This window comes from Gavialis gangeticus, unplaced genomic scaffold (assembly GCF_001723915.1).
Source record: "Gavialis gangeticus isolate Ggan-Ray unplaced genomic scaffold, GavGan_comp1, whole genome shotgun sequence".
Lineage (NCBI taxonomy): Eukaryota > Metazoa > Chordata > Crocodylia > Gavialidae > Gavialis > Gavialis gangeticus.
The window spans coordinates 69622517-69639537 of record NW_017729033.1 but is presented as its reverse complement, the minus strand read 5'-3'; the positions used below and the strand labels follow the sequence as shown (position 1 = coordinate 69639537).

The following is a 17021-nucleotide window of genomic DNA, read 5'->3' as shown; positions in this document are numbered from 1 at the left end:
GGGCCTCCGCAACGTGCTGCGGACTGGGCGGGGCGGGGCGGAGCCGACGGCTAGAGGCAGCGGCGCAAGATGGCGGCGGCCGCCTCTGAGCAGGTGGGTCCCAGCCGAGCGCCCCTCGGCCTGTGGCTCCGGCTGCTGAACGGGGAGGACGGACGGCGCCCTCGGGCTGCGGGGAACTGGCAGCCCTGGGGCCGGGCGGGTCCGTGCAGCTGGAGCCGCATCTCAGCCGGCAGGGGGTCGCCCCCCCAGGCTCATGCCCCGAGGGGAGGCCCGGAGTGTAGGGAGGCAGGGCTGGGAGGGAGCTCAGACGCCGGCTGCCGCCCCATCCCTATTCCAGCCCTGTTCAGCCGTCAGCTAAACCCTGCACGAGCCTGAGCCCACCCTCAGTCCTGGCACCAGCGGACTAAGGGTTGTGGAAAGGGGTGCAGGCCGTGAGGTGCTGCCTCGCCTCTGAAACAGCAGGTCTGTTCTCCAGGTGAAAAGCGGCTAGGGGCCGTAGGTGCAGGCCAGGGGCCTAGGGCTGCCTTGTTCAGTTTAAGATTGAAGCAATAACAAAGAGCTTCATGGGAAGGAGTTCAAAACAGTCTGCGGGGCTGGGAAACAGGAGCTTTGTTACTAGGAGCAGCTGACAGGCAGCAGCATGGCAGAAGACAGGACAGCTCGGTGGGTGTGTGGGTGGGAGGGAGGGCTAGCAAGGCCATTAAAAAGGAGAGAGGGCCCTTAAGCCTGTCGGGGCAGGGCGGGGCAGGGGGATTGACAATGAGCCATGAAGTCAATTGACTCCCCAGGCACTGCCTGACTACAAGTGCTGCTGTCACTACCAGGCAGCTGGCTTTAAACTTTGGGTAGAGCAGGAATCAAAGGCAGGTGGGTGCAAGTGTTCTGCTGTGGGAGATACAGAGATAGCTAGATACATAGCACAAGCTTTCGGGAGCTGAAGCTCATTTCATGAGACCCTTTGTGCAGGTCCTTTCACAGCCTTTAATGAAACGAGCTTCAGCCCGTGGTAACTTTTGCTATACATCTTTGTTTGCTACATACACACACAGACGCGCTGTCTCTCTCTCTCTCTTGCCTTTACTGTACATGTATTTGTTAGTCCAGGGGTTGTCAACCATGGATACACATACCCCCAGGGATACTTGGGAAGGCCCTAGGCCAGCGGTTTTCAACCTTTTTGCATGAGTGTACCCCTGGCAGCTGGACATGGATCATTGTACTCCCAGCAGCCGGATGCAGCTCAGGGGGAGGGGACAGCGCACATCTGGATGCGGAGTGGAGGTGAGGGGGTGGCACATGGCTGAATGCAGAGTGGTGAGACCTGCCGCATTCAAGCTTCCCCCACCCACCACATCCAACTAGGCGGGTGTTGCCTGTGCACCAGCACGGGGTGGTGCATGGCAGTATTCTGTCTCCACCTGCCAACGAATACCCCCAGTTGACAACCCCTGCCCTACGGGGTACATGCTGGTGTGCAGGACCACCCCATGCCACCACCTCCCAGGATCAGGGGAGGGGGGCAGCAGTGCCCCTTTGTGGGCCACACAGGCACTGCCTGGCTGGCTAGACGCAGAGGGGTGGGGGCCTGGAAGCTCACACATGGCAGCCACTGCCACCACCCCAGGCTGCTGCCGCCACTCCACATCCAGCCATGCGCTATCCCCCCCCGGCTCCTGCTCTACATCCAGCCACCAGGGGTACACTTAGTAAAAAAGGTTGAAAACCCCTGTGTTAGTCTATAACAGTGATTCTCAGCCAGGCTGCCCACTGCCAGATCCTTTGAAGGGTGCCCTGAGGCGTGAGGAGATAAGCTAAGATAGGTAGATAAATGTTGGCTCAGGTTTGTCCCTGCCTGACCAGCCCCCCACCCACACTACCTAGCCTTTCTGCAAGGAGGTAAGCGCTGTAATATATAAACTAGGTGCTACTTAATTCACAAAAATTATGGAGGAGTGTCTTGAGTCCAAAAAGGTTGAGAACCATTGTATATTACCATTTCCTGTGGGTATGTTAGACAAATAAAAACAGGAAAAATGGGTAATACCAACTGCACTTCAGATGTATTTTATGGCTTGCATCCTCATCGTTTCCTAAATTCTTGTGCAAGTGTCTTAGTGGATTTACCCACTAGTCTAGAGGAAACCAAAAAAATCTTTGTCCATCAGTAAATAATCTGATAGAACCATGTTGACTCTAATACATAAATATGTACAGTGAAATATATTTTATTACATTAAATATGCCATTAAATTATTTACAGCTGAAATGCTAATGCAACAAATCTTGCTGATAATTTGTAGATGTTATCGTAATAATTGATAAATTCCTTGTAACTGGTTTTTTTTGGTAACACTATCTGTACTGATGTGGTGAGTTAAAAACTGAAATTCTAAACATGAATGACAGTTTAAATATTCCACAAGTCACTTAAAATTCTAACTTTGATGTTTTTCATCACTTTGTAGCAAAGCTCTAATGGTCCTGTGAAGAAGTCTATGCGTGAGAAAGCTGTCGAGCGGAGGAACATTAATAAAGAACACAATAGTAACTTTAAAGCTGGATATATTCCAATTGATGAAGACCGTCTTCATAAAACAGGCTTAAGAGGCAGGAAAGGCAATTTGGCCATTTGTGTGATTGTCCTCCTCTTTATTTTGGCTGTTATCAATTTGATTGTGAGTACATTACTTAGACTGCAAGTGACATTTGGCTATGTTTGTTTTGTATTTGAGCCTTTGCTAAATAGATAAACTTACTGCAGTATACATCAGAATAATATTGACAGCACAAACTTGTAATGTAAAGATTTATTTTTTATTTTTCCACTCCTCTTCCGTGTATTAGCAGTATGAACAAAACTTTCACAGGTTTGGGGTTTTTTATTTGGAACAGCTTCCAAATTATTGTTTTTTCTGGGTCTTATCATCTAAAGAAATAACCAACTATATTCTCCTTTTACTGCATTTCTTGCTAAAGTCCTCTATGATTACTTATATTAAAGTGACACAATTTTGCAAGTTTTACAGGAATTAAGAAGCTGTTCCTGACTCAAACAGCTTAAAATCTAAGGGTGCCTTATAATGTTCTGACACATTGTAATTGCAGTGCATTGGAGCAGACTCAATCAAGTGTGCTGGAACATGGTAGTTACCGTGCTCCAGCAGACTCGAGCATCTTGTGCATCCGTGTACCCATGCTTAAAAATGGCGGCGGGGTGCTTTAACTAAAGCACATTCAGTGAGCTTTAATTAAAGTGCCCTTGCCGCTATTTTTAAGTGCGGGGATGCTGATATATGAGACAGTCCAGGCGCTCCAATTAAAGTGTCCCCTCCCTGCCCCGGAGCACATGTAAATGCCCTAAATCTGAACATTCTCTTATCCAAAGGGCTACATGGATCGTTATTACCTTCCTGTCTGAGAATCTAAATATTCACTGGGCAAGGAGCAGGAGCTCAACAATGGCAAACAGCACAAAGCAGTATCAGTGCAATGTACATTCAGAGTTAGTATACTGAAATGGAGTGAATCACCTCAGCTAACCATGGAACTTTAGTTTTTGAAATGCATCTATGACCATTTGTAAACCCTACACTTTGATTTGCTACTTGCTAGCTCACTACTAGAATGCCCGCCTTTACTTTTCATTGTCTCTAAATAATAAAATTATTTCTTCTCATAATTAAACATTTCAGTATACGAACAACTTTTGAGGAGTTTTCTTGACTCATGATTAACTGTTTCCTGCGTTAACACCCTTCCTTTGAATTTATTTAGCTTAGAGTGCAGCTGTTACCTCAGACAGCAAGATGACTTGATTTTTTAATTTAAATAGTGTACAGTGATTTGATACAAAAATAGATTTTTTTTTGTTTTTATTTCAAAGGAGTTTTTATTTCAAAATTTGTATTTAAAATAAGAGCTGCTACTTACTGTATTCTGGTATTACCAGTAGGAACTATTAACACAGTAAGGCAAAGGACAGGTTTTTTTGTTTTGTTTTTTTTCTTTTTTAATAGAAACAATTCCTTTTACATTTGCATTGTAAAAGTGATTCATTGCTAGAAATTTTTAAGTGTAACATTTAATTAAATTTTGTCTTCTGAACACACTTGTTTTCCTACAGTGTTCATAGATACAAAATTACCCTTTTTTACTCCTTTAGATCACACTTGTTATCTGGGCTGTGATTCGGATTGGGCCCAATGGTTGCGATAGCATGGAGTTTCATGAGAGTGGCTTACTGAGATTTAAACAAACATCTGACATGGGAGTCATACATCCATTGTATAAGAGTACTGTAGGAGGCAGGCGTAATGAAGATTTGGTGATCACTGGGAATAACCAGCCTGTAAGTCGGATCATGAGTTGACAGTATACGGGCAATAACGTGGGGGAATTGCAGTATTGGTAGTAATCGTAAATATAACAGAAACATTTAAGATTAACATGATTTCTTTTTGAAGATTGTATTTCAGCAAGGAACAACAAAACTCAGTGTTGAAAAGGACAAAACTTCCATTACCAGTGATATTGGTATGGAATTTGTTGACCCACGGACACAGAATACTTTGTTCAGCACAGACTATGAGACTCACGAGTTTCATTTGCCAAATGGAGTGAAAATTTTGAATGTACAAAAGGCATCTACAGAGAGGGTATGCTTATTTCAATATACTCGTCTCTTTTTCCCTTACCTAAGAGTTCACAATCAGACAGTTCTGTATCTAACAAGAAATGTATTTTTGTTGAAATGTAGCCTTTCAAGCATATGCAGGATTTTAACCATAAAATGATTGGCATGAAAATAATATTGCCCTGAAAAAACAGTCCTGAAAAGTGATAAGTATATGGGGTTTTTTACCACACTTTGGTAAATAACAAAATAATTTAGAACAACACTAATGTTTTAACTAGCCATTATAATATAACTATATGGAAAGGAATGCCCACATTCCTATTTGATATTGGGTACTTCATGCACAGGTAGTAGTTCCAGTTAGCTGTATGATTACTACCATTGAAAAATCTTTGGGCATCTCATCTTTTTAAAAACTTACAAAGCTAATCACCAAAATTGTACCTATTTTCTTTTTCTTGATGATTATATTTTGGTTGTAATCAAATGTGTGTAAGTCACATGACTTGTGTGTAGCACATAAGTTTTTTAAGTGCAATTAAATTGAAAATGAAAACCTCGACATGAAGTTCTGTATTTGTCAATTTATTACCTCCAAATCAAATACATTCTGTTTCCAAGTAAAAAGTTTTCCAGCTGCAAGTCCTACAGACTCAATGAGGGAACTTACAGCCAAACTGATGTTTTTCTTGTACGTCATTACGTATAATTAGGGCTCTGCAGCCTTTTCTGCTAAAAAGTGGAAAAGTTATTTTTATCCTTACAGTAAACAGATATGACTCAATGCATACAAGGAGTAAATCAAGCCAGTACAGAGGAAGCAATTTTCCATAGTCACTTTTCATAGCAAAAAACCCATTTAGATTAAATTTTAGAACCCAAATGAATTGTGTATCCTTCTAAATGTTCTCAGATTGATTGCTGATCAAGTTTGAATATAACAAGGATATCAGTAATCTGCAAGTATAATCCATCTGACAGGCTAGAATGATAAGCTTTTTAGTCAAAACAGACCTTTTAAAAAAAACGACAACCTTGTTTCTAAATATAACTAAATGAGAAGCCTTTGGAGATTTAAAGATAATGATATACAACATGCATTAATACTTTATGAAAATTTTTAGCAGTTTTGATATCTCTTAGTTAAACAATTTAACAGAACTATTTAGACTCACATAAATGGAACTTTTCACACTGTACCCACCTTTACTTTTTTTCCACTCTTTCAGATTACCAGCAATGCTACCAGTGATCTAAATATAAAGGTTGATGGACGTGCCATTGTACGTGGAAATGAAGGAGTTTTCATTATGGGCAAAATGATTGAGTTTCGGATGGGAGGCGATATGGAATTAAAAGCAGTAAGTATTTTATGTTGGCAATTGTTTATACTATCTTATTTTCAAACTGAAGATGATAGATTAATTATTGCATTTCTTGTAGGGATCCAATCTGCAGAAACTTATGTTTTATGAAAATATAGTTTAATAGTAGTTCAACTGAAGTTTGTTATTTGGAAATACTACAAAAGCAAATATATTAGTCCAATTTTTAAAGGGCTTTCAAAAGCTTTGAGCTAACTTGTACTAAATAATTTTTTGAGGTTGTGTTAGCACTGTGGATTGCTTGGAGTGGGGAATAGGTAAAGGGGAAAACAGCATGGAAATAAACATTTTTCTTTCATGTCTGGAAACATGAAGTAAAGTCTTATTTATTGTTTCACAAGTAAAACTCAATATATTTGTTTTTAATCCTCGGTAAATATTCTTTAACACTGCAAATATGACTGCTATACAGTTAGCAGTTTTTGCTTAATATTGACCTACAAGTGGAAGAGTAAAATGCATTGCAGGTCAGAACTGAGGTGTATGATGACATCATTGGTAAAATTAGTGAAGTTATAGCTCACAGACTAAATAAAACTTATTTTGTTTACATCTTTAAGGTAGTTTTGAAAAGAGTTATTGGTTAAATGTATTCTTCAGAAAAGAAATACTGTACCTCTTTTTGAACATTTGCATAATTATTCTTTTACTAGGAAAACAGCATCATTCTGAATGGAACTGTTATGGTCAGCACATCTCGACTGCCAAGTTCTTCTTACGGGGAACAGTTTAACAATGGCGACTGGGTGCGCTATAAGCTCTGCATGTGTGCAGATGGTACTCTATTTAGAGTTCAAGTGACGAGCCACAATATGGGTTGTCAAACTGCAGTCAATCCCTGTGGAGCCATGCACTGAACATAAAAGCACTTGGAGGAGAGAGTTTGCTTGGAGAGTTCATTTACTTGTTTACATTTGTCTGTATAAAACAATTGCATGCAAGGATTTATTGTTTTGCAGTTTATAGCTGTTTAAATTTGTTTTCTAGCATTTTTAACACAGGGCATTGTGTTTAGCAGTATTATGCCTTATTGCACACTTTCAGTATTTAAAGCATTTACTCTAATAATGGCTCTGACTTAGCACATCCTTCAGTTGAAGTACCTTGATTAATTGCAATCAAAAGATATTTTTATTGAAGACCTGATCCTAACAAGGCACTTAGTGTTCGTGCAAAAGTGCCTTTAATACTGCCTCTGGAATGCAGGTTTTCTTCCTACATTCCTAACAGGTTGTTGGAATCAGCATAGAATGAAGGGGCAGGGTTTGGAGGATGATCATTGTTCCAACTTTGGTATGTGGAAAAGTCACACTGTTTGTTGTTTTTCTTATTCTGTAGAGCCTCCCTCCCCGCTTGGATCACCTTTAAAGAAAGGGGTCAGAGGAGGAGATGGGGAAGTATCTGTAGCCCACTTCATGAGAGTCGTGCTTAGCAGGAATGAAGGGAACCCCAGTGAAATAACTAGGAATCTTCCCAAGAGTAATTTAACTGAATGTTCCAACTTTTTAGAGAGAAACTACACAAAAGGGGAAGCAAAGGGCAAGCGTTCCCTTTTAGACTGTTTTTCCATCCACCTTCAATCACTTTCACATGAATAATTCTTTGGGGTGAAGAAAATCCATCATCTAAATAACTGCTCTCATGCTGGACATCAAAGTGCATCAAACTGTTTGGCATGTTCCAATACCCATGCTTACACTTTGGATGCTAAAACAGAGGTTGGCTTTTAAAACTGTGGCCAGGTGAAGGCAATTAAATCTTTATCAAAATAGATTCAAGTTATATTTGCAGTTGATAAGTATTGACTGTTGGAATCTTAATATGAAGTCTTCATAATTACAATTCTTTTCAATGGGTTGGATCTTTCAGAAGACATTTTAAGAAAAATCTGGGCGTCATATAGGCAGCTAGTAAAATAAGCTGTCCCGATTATAAGCGTGTCCTTTACCTCATTCAAACAGAAGCTTAGAGAAAGAACATCGGGATTCAACTTTTGGGCGGCAATAAAAGCCTTTAGGCAGCTATCAAATGAAAGCCAAAGATTGTATGCTTGATAGGAATATGGTCACTGTTGTATGAAAAATCCCAAATGACTAGTTTGTAATTTTAATATTTGCCAAAACATTTATATATAGTGACTGAAAGAACCTATAGCAGAGTTTCGTTTAAATTTCCCCTTACTTCGGCTACATATTATGATGCCTATTTAAAAAAATACTTCCTAGATTCAGAAGTATTACCATGGAAATATTTCCATCCATTAGTATTATTGTACAAATGTTATTTTAAGTAGAATTGCTCATTTTTCGTGTTTGAAATATTATCAATACAACTTGTGATTGATCAAGAGTATTTTTCCCATCATCATGATGTTGTGACATTTATTTAAACTATGCAAAGCACTGTATTTATGTTACTTAAAGTGATATTTTGAGGTGTATTGACAATAGTTTTTCACTGTCTAGGACAATATCTTTTTCTTAGATATTTTAATACAAATAATTTTATTAGTTTATGGTATTCTACAAGTGATGCTCAAAACACTGGTATACCACTAGTATAAGCAGTAATGACCAATACCATAACTGTAAAACTTTTAAAAAGATGTATAGTTGTTTACAGTTCATAAAAATGCAAATGTGTTACTAAGTAACCTGGTATTTACATTCTAATTTAGCAGATTAGAAATGTGTACTGATCCACAGTTCTAAATATGACAGTACGTCAGGCCCAAATATAGCATGGTACATAAGCACATTATCTAAATTTAATGCAAGTAGAATTGTTTATCCGCTTTAAAGTTAGACAAGTTCTTACATATCATGATCAGTTGAGGTCCTCAGTAAAACCATTATACCCTACAACAGTTTCTGGAGAGAAGTTCACATATTGCTATGTCAATGGAACTTAGATTTGCTTATTTTAAACCTTTTTCATTTGTTACCTTTATTTTGAAATGGTTTCCTTTTACAACAGGCAGTACTTAACAAGAAGCCATGTACAGTTTCGTGGAAATGTTATTCCCAGGTTTTACTAGATAAGAATGTATTCTTTTCCTAAGAGTTGTAACAACTGTTACACATTAACTTCACAATTGAATGTGTCATTTGTTATGGGAAGATAAATACATTCTAATTTATTATTTTATGGTGCCCATGTGGGTGCAAGGTATTTCACAAAAGACTGTTATGTTCCCTGCTCCAAAGCTTTTGCAGTCTTAGGTTCTTCTCCTGAATTGTGCTTTTGACTTTAGAAGGACCCTGATGAAGTAAATGCAGGAGTCCATTAATATGGAACAGGTTACAGGACAGAAGCCATAGTTTAGATGGGAGGCAACAACTGGGGGTGAACAGTAAAGAGGTTTATACGAGGAACGGATGAAGACAACAATAATTGCATTTTAGGATGTGTTCACGTTTTGGTGTTCAGTTTTGCTTTTGGTTGATGTTTTCTTGAATAAAAACAATATGAAATAAGTGAAAGTAAATCGACACACGTTAGACATGGCAGAATAAATCTTAATATTTTGCACTTACACTGCGTGTTTCATTCATAAATCTTACTATTTTCCAAAAACAGATACGCATTATCCATACCGTACTAAAATTAAATTTCCCTGAAACACGCAAAAGTTCTAATATTATCATTCTATTTCTAACGGCAAACTGATACTTTTTTACATCAGCTTCAATTTATAAAAGCATGATATAAAGAGTGACAGTACTTTTGGTAAAAGGTAAAAAAATTGTAGTCAAATTTATTACCTAGATTAATTAGAATATCTACCACGGAACATTATAACCATTATACAATGAATATTGGTAACTTTTGGATACCCACAAGACTCAAAATATTACCTACACTTAGCATTCTTATTGAATGTCTTATTGAGACACTAAATGCAAAGTTCATTTGAAAGATTTGTTTCTAACAACTGCAATACTGTTAAATTACAGCTGAATTTGTTTAAAAATTATTTATATTTAATTGAAAGTCAGCAAAAATAATCCTTATTCAGATAAGGATTAATATCTATGGTGCTATTGCTAATTATTTGTATACTGTTAGTATATTTGATTGCCTTCACTAAAGTTTACACAGTTTAAAAATACTAATGACTTAAGTACCCTGTGTTGTGCATTTATTTGTGGTTTGACTTTAACTAATTCACTTTTTGTATTCTCTACTTTTGTTTAAAGACTTGTTGTGCTCACATGTTTATTTAACTACTACAGATGCATTTGAGGTTCTAGAGGTGTTCAAAGTACAGGCTGTGTGCCTCTGTAAAATACACTGCTATATACTTCTACTATAGCTTCTTGGAAAAAAAAAATCTTCTGCATTTTTTAAGGTGGCCATTTGAATATGTTAAAACAAAGTATGAAGTTTCTAATGCTTAAGTTTTGAAATGAAACAAATAAATTTCTAAAATCCAGACTCTGCTTTACAAGTTTTATACACAAGTGAATGTAAGGTTAAAGTACATGTTGGTTTATTGATAGCAGTGCTGGTGTTTTATTTATTGATAGCATGAGAATCATTCCACTTCTGTGTGTCATAGATTATGACTGGTAGACTTTGCCCAATAGCAATAACTATGTACAATGGGATGAACTGGATCAAGAGTCCCTAGTAATAGTTTACAAATTCTTGAGCAGTAGCTGTATGGACTAGTCATCTGTGAGAAAAAGTAAGAATAATTTGAAAATATGCTTCTAAGAATTTTAAGTGAAATATGCAGTTTAAAAAGTAACGAATTGAAAATTGAATGTTTACAGACATTGTGAGGTTTGTTTTTTTAACTTAAAGGAACATTAAGATATTTCTGTTTACCTTCATGCTTCTTAATTATTAATAATTATGTGTATTTATTTCTAGATATTATGGCAAATTCTTACCTGAGTGTCATGGCTCTGGTCCTTTTTCTTAATTATACTGGATCTTCAGGGTTCAAGTCACAGGAGACAGGTTTTGGTATTCCCTACAATTCCAAATGCTGGTGGGATAGAAAGTTCCTGATGAATTGTTCTTTTACGGGGAAGTCTACTGTCCCCACGGATATATCACCAACAGTAACAGTACTTGATTTAAGTTATAACACCATCAGTGTCGTACTGTGGTCTAACTGGAGAGATGAAGAATGGAATATCAAACACCTGAATCTAAGTAATAACCTGATTTCTGAACTCCATTTAGATTCCTTCAGAAATCTACCATTTTTGGAAACTCTAAACCTCAATGGTAATGTTATCCACTATATTGTTCTGGATATATGTAAATCTGAAGACCGGTCTGAAAAACACAGAAGAGTGTATACTTACAGTCTCCTTCCTTTTTTAAAAGTATTGGCAATTGAAAGAAATAATCTTAGTGCAATTCCAAGGGGTAAGTATCAGCTGAGAGATTTTAAATATATATTTACAGACTAAATTAGTTGAATGCGTTATTTAGTTATGTGAGGGGTGTTAGGCATGAAAAAAATCACCTTAATACAAGCCCAAAGGGAGCAGAACAAAATTATTTTTACAGGCTTTTCTATGGTTCTCATCACTGTAGTAACCAAATGCCTCAAAAAAATCAATGAATTTAGCCTCCATATCCTTTGGATGTACTCATGCCAATATCTGCATCCACAGATCTGTGGTGTCCGAATCCCTACCCTAGCCAAAAGAAAATTAGTGAAAAAGGATAGGGACTTTAAAATTCCATCCTTGAGGGAAGTGAAAACTCACATACAAAACTGGCTCAGATTTCAGTGTTTCAGAAATTCAAAATCAAATGGTCCAGTTCTTTTTTTTTTTTATCACAGATGTCACCCAATTCTAAATGTATCTGAATATAATTCAATTTAAAACTCAAACCAAAACTGACAGCTGATGGTAAGAAGGGGAAGGATTTAAGGCTTAGATGCATAGATTATGGTACTGAGGAAACTGCAATGGTGACTCAACAATCGAAGCTCTAAAAAGCGCACATGTTCATCTTGGAGTCATTATTGACTCCAAGATGAACATGAGTCGGCAATGTGGGGAGGCGGCTAGGAAGGCCAACTGCACCTTGTCGTGCATCCACAGATGCATCTCGAGCAGGTCCAAGGAGGTGATCCTCCCCCTCTATGTGGCACTGGTCAGGCCGCAGCTGGAGTACTGCGTCCAGTTCTGGGCGCCGCACTTTAAGAGGGATGTGGACAGCATCGAGAGGGTCCAGAGGAGGGCCACTCGTATGATCAAGGGACAGCAGGGTAGGTCCTATGAGGAAAGGTTGCGGGACCTGAACCTGTTCAGCCTTCAAAAGAGAAGGCTGAGGGGGGATCTTGTGGCCTGTTATAAACTGGTTAGGGGGGATCAGCAGGCGCTGGGGGAGTCCCTGTTCCCCCGAGCGCCGCAAGGAGTGACCAGGAACAATGGTCACAAGCTGGCGGAGGGAAGGTTTAAGTTGGACATCAGGAGGCGCTACTTCACGGTCAGGGCGGCTAGGGTCTGGAACCAGCTTCCAAGTGAGGTGGTGCAGGCTCCCACCCTGGGGGTTTTTAAGAGGAGGTTGGATGACCACCTTACTGGGGTTGTTTGACCCCAGTACTCTTTCCTGCCATGGCAGGGGGTCAGACTAGATGATCTGCTCAGGTCCCTTCCGACCCTAGAAACTATGAAACTATGAAATTATGCAGTGAACAAGTTAGAAAAATATTGGCATTTATGATGGTGCTTGAGCCCTGAAAGCCTTTTGGAAAAAAAGTTCTGGTCATGCTAAAAGTTTCACACACTTTAGTGTCTGTAAATGGAACTCAAACGTTATGGTAGAGTCCTGAATAATCCTAAAATCAAATAAGACTTAAGTGGAGCAGGGGTGTCAAAGATCCAGCCTTCAGAGCCCTCCCAGCTAGCCTACTGGGCTACCAGCAGACTACCAAAAGTTGGAGGAAGGGCGAGGGGGGTTGGGTCTGCCCCAGAATTCAGGGCCCCAAGACCCTGATGGATATGGGTGTCAGTAACAGTGGGGTGCATCAGGACTGCAGATACAGCCCTCACTTACCCTGTGCCAACCTGATCCCCACTACTGCCCCCAGATCCCTTGTTACCACTGACCCTATGAATCGAGCCTAGGAGCCCAGAAGTCAGGATCTGGCCTGAATTGAGTTTGACACCCTGAAGTAGAGTATGAACTTTCACCCTACTATTTTGCCCTTTTGTCCTCAAATAATTCCATAATGTGGCAACTTGTGCCTTATCTTGAAATTTGAGGCACTTCTGTAGAAGCTATTGACACAGCTTGAGTTAAAATATTGCTGAGCATCTTAGTGATTGTTTTGCTAGATAAATGTAACCATGTGGTTGATAAGCTGTCATATATGGCAAGGAATCAGTATGTCTTGCAGAGGAACACTGGTCTGATGTTTATAATCAAATGAAAATTGTAGGAATTCAGTATATACCAAAACTGTCATGCTTGAAGGTAGTGTTTAAATTCAGTACATTCCCAAAGCATGCATGGGATAATAGTAGACTTCAATAGCTACTGTGCATATGTGCTTGACAACAGAATTTGGCCAAAGATGTGGTTTAGCCAGAAGGTGCCCTTGGAGCTTTCTATTACCAAAAGTCCTTTTTAGGGGCGGGTCCCTATAAAATAACCTCCATACAAAACCACTAGGTGGAGAGATGCATAACTATATTTTACTAATTTTATTTGCTGACATGGTCAACAAGAACCCCATTTGAATCAGGAAGGTGAAAAATAATTATTAGTTGCAAATAGCTACAAATGGGAAGTATGCATATGGAGATGTTTTTTGACAGCATGGAGGAGTATTCCTGTTTTTCTGAACTCATAAATAGGAGAATTTCAGATCATATGTAATTGCTAAAAGAGTAAACTAACTGGTATTGATATTATGTGGTCTTTAAAAACAGGACAATGTGGAATAGAAAGCAAGTTCAAGGACTGCATCAACCAGGTGTGCCAACATTTTTCACTTAAGGGAACTGGTGAAGCACTGAGAAAGCAGTTTGTATTTTGTCAAGCAAGAACATTAGATTCACAATGACTTCCATTGTATTTTCAGGACTAGGAATGCTGCAGTCTTTACAAAGTGTCCATCTGTCATCTAATGAAATATTACAGATTGAACAGAATGATTTTCACAACTGTTCGCAGCTAAAGAATATCTACTTACAAAATAACAAGATAACCAAAATTCATCCTGATGCCTTCAAGAATCTCAAAAAATTGCAGGTTGTAAAACCAGCATTATAATTTGTTCAGTAATAATGGTTTGCATTACTACTTGTTAATGATATATTAAGTATAGTTTATTTAGCAGTAAGACATTAATCCATGATCATCAGTATATGATTTTTAAATGTCTGAACAAAATCTCTTATCCCCATCCTATGACAACTATTTTACACCATAACTAGTTCATGAAATCACAAAATATGCAAATACTTGTACAACTTTAAGTGTGCCGGTTTTTAAAAGTAGACTTTTTATCTTATGAAATGACACTACTATTTATGTATTCATAGAATCATAGAAAAGTAGGTCTGGGAGAGACCTCAGGAGGTCATCTGACTGCCTGCTCACTCTGACCACTCCTCCCTAAACCACCCCATCCCATTCAAAGCTCCTTAAACCTTATGTGTATACACACCAACTTCAACGTAGTAGACTAATGATAACATAATAATTTAAGGAAAAGCATGTTACACAAAACTTTTATTTCAACTGAAAATAAGAACAAAGTCCTCTTCACACAGCAGCAGAAAGGGATCTCATTGTTGACACCAAGATGGACATGAGTCATCAATGTGATGACACGGTCAATAAAGCTAACCGCACTTTATCATGTATTAGCAGGTGCATGACAAACAGGTCCAGGGAGGTAATACTTCCCCTCTATGTGACATTAGTCAGGCCTCAGTTGGAGTGCTGCATCCAGTTTTGGACACCACACTTCAAGAGGGACATAGACAACCTCACAAGGGTTCAGAGGACAGCCATTCGTATGGTTAGGGGCCTGCAGGCAAAGCCCTACGAGGAGAGATTGAGGGTCCTGGATCTCTTCAGCCTCTGCAAGAGTAGGCTGAGAGGTGATCTTGTGGCTGCCTACAAATTCATTGGCCAGGGCAGCAAGGAATTGGAGATGCTCTGTTTACCAGGGCACCACTTGGAGTAACTAGGAACAATGGCCACACTGACAGAGAACAGATGTAGGTTAGATATCAGAAAGAACTTCTTTACAGTAAGGGTTGCCAGAATCTGGAATGGGTTTCCAAGGTAGGTGGTGCTCTCCCCTACCTTGGAGGTCTTTAAGAGGAAGCTAGACATGCACCTGGCTGGGGTTGTCTGACCCCAGCACTCTTTCCTGCCCAGGGCAGAGGGTTGGACTCAATAATCTGCTGAGGTCCCTTCCCACACAAAAATCTATAAATCTAATGGGATTTCTTGTACTTTAGCCCAAATGTGGCAGAATGTTCTACTTTGAGCGACTAGAGTCCACCAGGAGTCATATGGAGAACAAGATCTCCCAATTCAGGTTCCCTGAAAAATCTGTCATGTAGATTCTTCACAGGATCTGGCTTAGGTTACCAGGAGTCATGAAATGTGTGGTGCTTCTTCCTTAGTAAAGCCCTCTACAAGTAGAGAAGCTGGTGAAGACTCATTATAAAAGTACAAGCAATATGCATGGGCTTACTATCAACCAAAACACAGGTTAACATGGCTTTTACAACATACTATGTATGGATACACTTACCTTAGTGGCCAGACCATGTAGTTCCAGAATGCAATAAACATAACTCAAGTTATTTTTCCTGGTCACTATTGTTCATTAACAGAAAAAGGGATCAATAGACAAAATATGTCTATGACAGTATTTCTCAACTTTGTTAGACTCAGGGTACTCAAAAAAAGCCAGATCTCAGTTTTCATTAGTTTTACCAAGAATTCAGAAAGACACACAGTAGACTAGAATGTTTTAACACCATGGATTCCTATTTAAAATCTCTAGGTTTATCTTTGTTAAAATTGTGTGGCACCCCACAGAACCCTTGAAAGGATCCCAAGGCTCCCCAGGATCCACAGCACACTGGTTGAGAATCACTCGTCTGTGTTATGGACTGCTGATAGGAAGGGTCAGTTAGCCTCCATGAAGCTCTCTGCTCCATTGCTTCATGGACCCAATCTAACTCATTTAAAGGTAGTTCAGATATTTCTATGCTAAAGTATAGACATTACCCAAAGACAAATTTGCAAAGAAGAATAGGAGGAAATATAACAATAATTAAAATAACCAATTGGGACCCAAGATCTTTTATTTATATTTTCTACTCCCACAGGACCAAGATTTTTAAATTAACAAGATTTCAAATCAAAAAGTGGTAAATAGAGTTCAATAATAGAGTTTGTTTAATATAGTTTTGCCCTTACACTTTTACTTTTGGCTACTTAACATTCATGCTTCATTCCTCACCTCAGTTGATCATCTGTGTATACATATTGCAGAATTATCCTCCTCTAATATTAAACCACTGAAGGGGTGAAAATGATTTAATCAGGTAACAGAATGAGAGAATACTACTGAGGCAATGTTCTGGGTTGAAGGAAATAAAGTTACCTTTAGAAACAAAGACATGAACAGAGGAACAGGGAGGGTCCTGAGAGAACAGCTGTACTCTATAGTATTCACTTTTTCTCTTTCCCCCCTCATACGCTAAAGCAGACTTTAAAGTGAGTTAATGCTAATCCCATCACCTTTCCTTTTTGTGGAGAAGGGGTTTCAGAAGCAGGCTGAGTAACATGGCCCTGGACGTACACTGCTGAGGAGGCTGGTGGAGAACCAAAGAGTAAAAAAAAATAAAAGCATAGAGCATTTTCATGAATAAACAGTCTTTGACAGAGGCTCCTAGTCACCGACTACTAAGAGGAACACCATGGAGAGGACCCAATACACTATGCAGGAGGTCCACATAGTTTCATAGTTTCTAGGGTCGGAAGGGACC

At 39.1% G+C, this 17021-nt stretch overlaps 2 protein-coding genes across 2 annotated transcripts in view; both read left to right on the top strand.

Moving 5' to 3' along the window:
• Position 1: 1 nt before the first annotated feature.
• On the top strand, positions 2–10456 carry SGCB (sarcoglycan beta). Its single transcript, XM_019526247.1, has 6 exons — positions 2–93; positions 2466–2675; positions 4163–4348; positions 4464–4655; positions 5866–5997; positions 6675–10456. Exons 1-6 carry the CDS (start codon positions 70–72, stop codon positions 6876–6878), a joined length of 948 nt encoding a protein of 315 aa, XP_019381792.1. The 5' UTR covers positions 2–69; the 3' UTR covers positions 6879–10456.
• Positions 10457–10565: 109 nt separating this feature from the next.
• Positions 10566–17021, top strand: part of LRRC66 (leucine rich repeat containing 66) — an 11085-nt gene continuing 4629 nt past the window's right edge. Inside the window, exons 1-2 of the mRNA XM_019526248.1 lie at positions 10566–11406; positions 14084–14253. Of these exons, the coding sequence (XP_019381793.1) occupies positions 10905–11406; positions 14084–14253 (672 nt within the window). The 5' untranslated portion in view covers positions 10566–10904. The remainder of the gene's footprint in view (positions 11407–14083; positions 14254–17021) is intronic.

Excerpts from the sequence above, each read along its gene's own strand:
- SGCB (XM_019526247.1), top strand. The coding sequence starts at position 70 with ATGGCGGCGGCCGCCTCTGAGCAG. Across the intron at positions 2,676-4,162 it reads TGGCTGTTATCAATTTGATT|ATCACACTTGTTATCTGGGC; the intron begins GTGAGTACATTA and ends TTACTCCTTTAG. Across the intron at positions 4,656-5,865 it reads AAAAGGCATCTACAGAGAGG|ATTACCAGCAATGCTACCAG; the intron begins GTATGCTTATTT and ends CCACTCTTTCAG.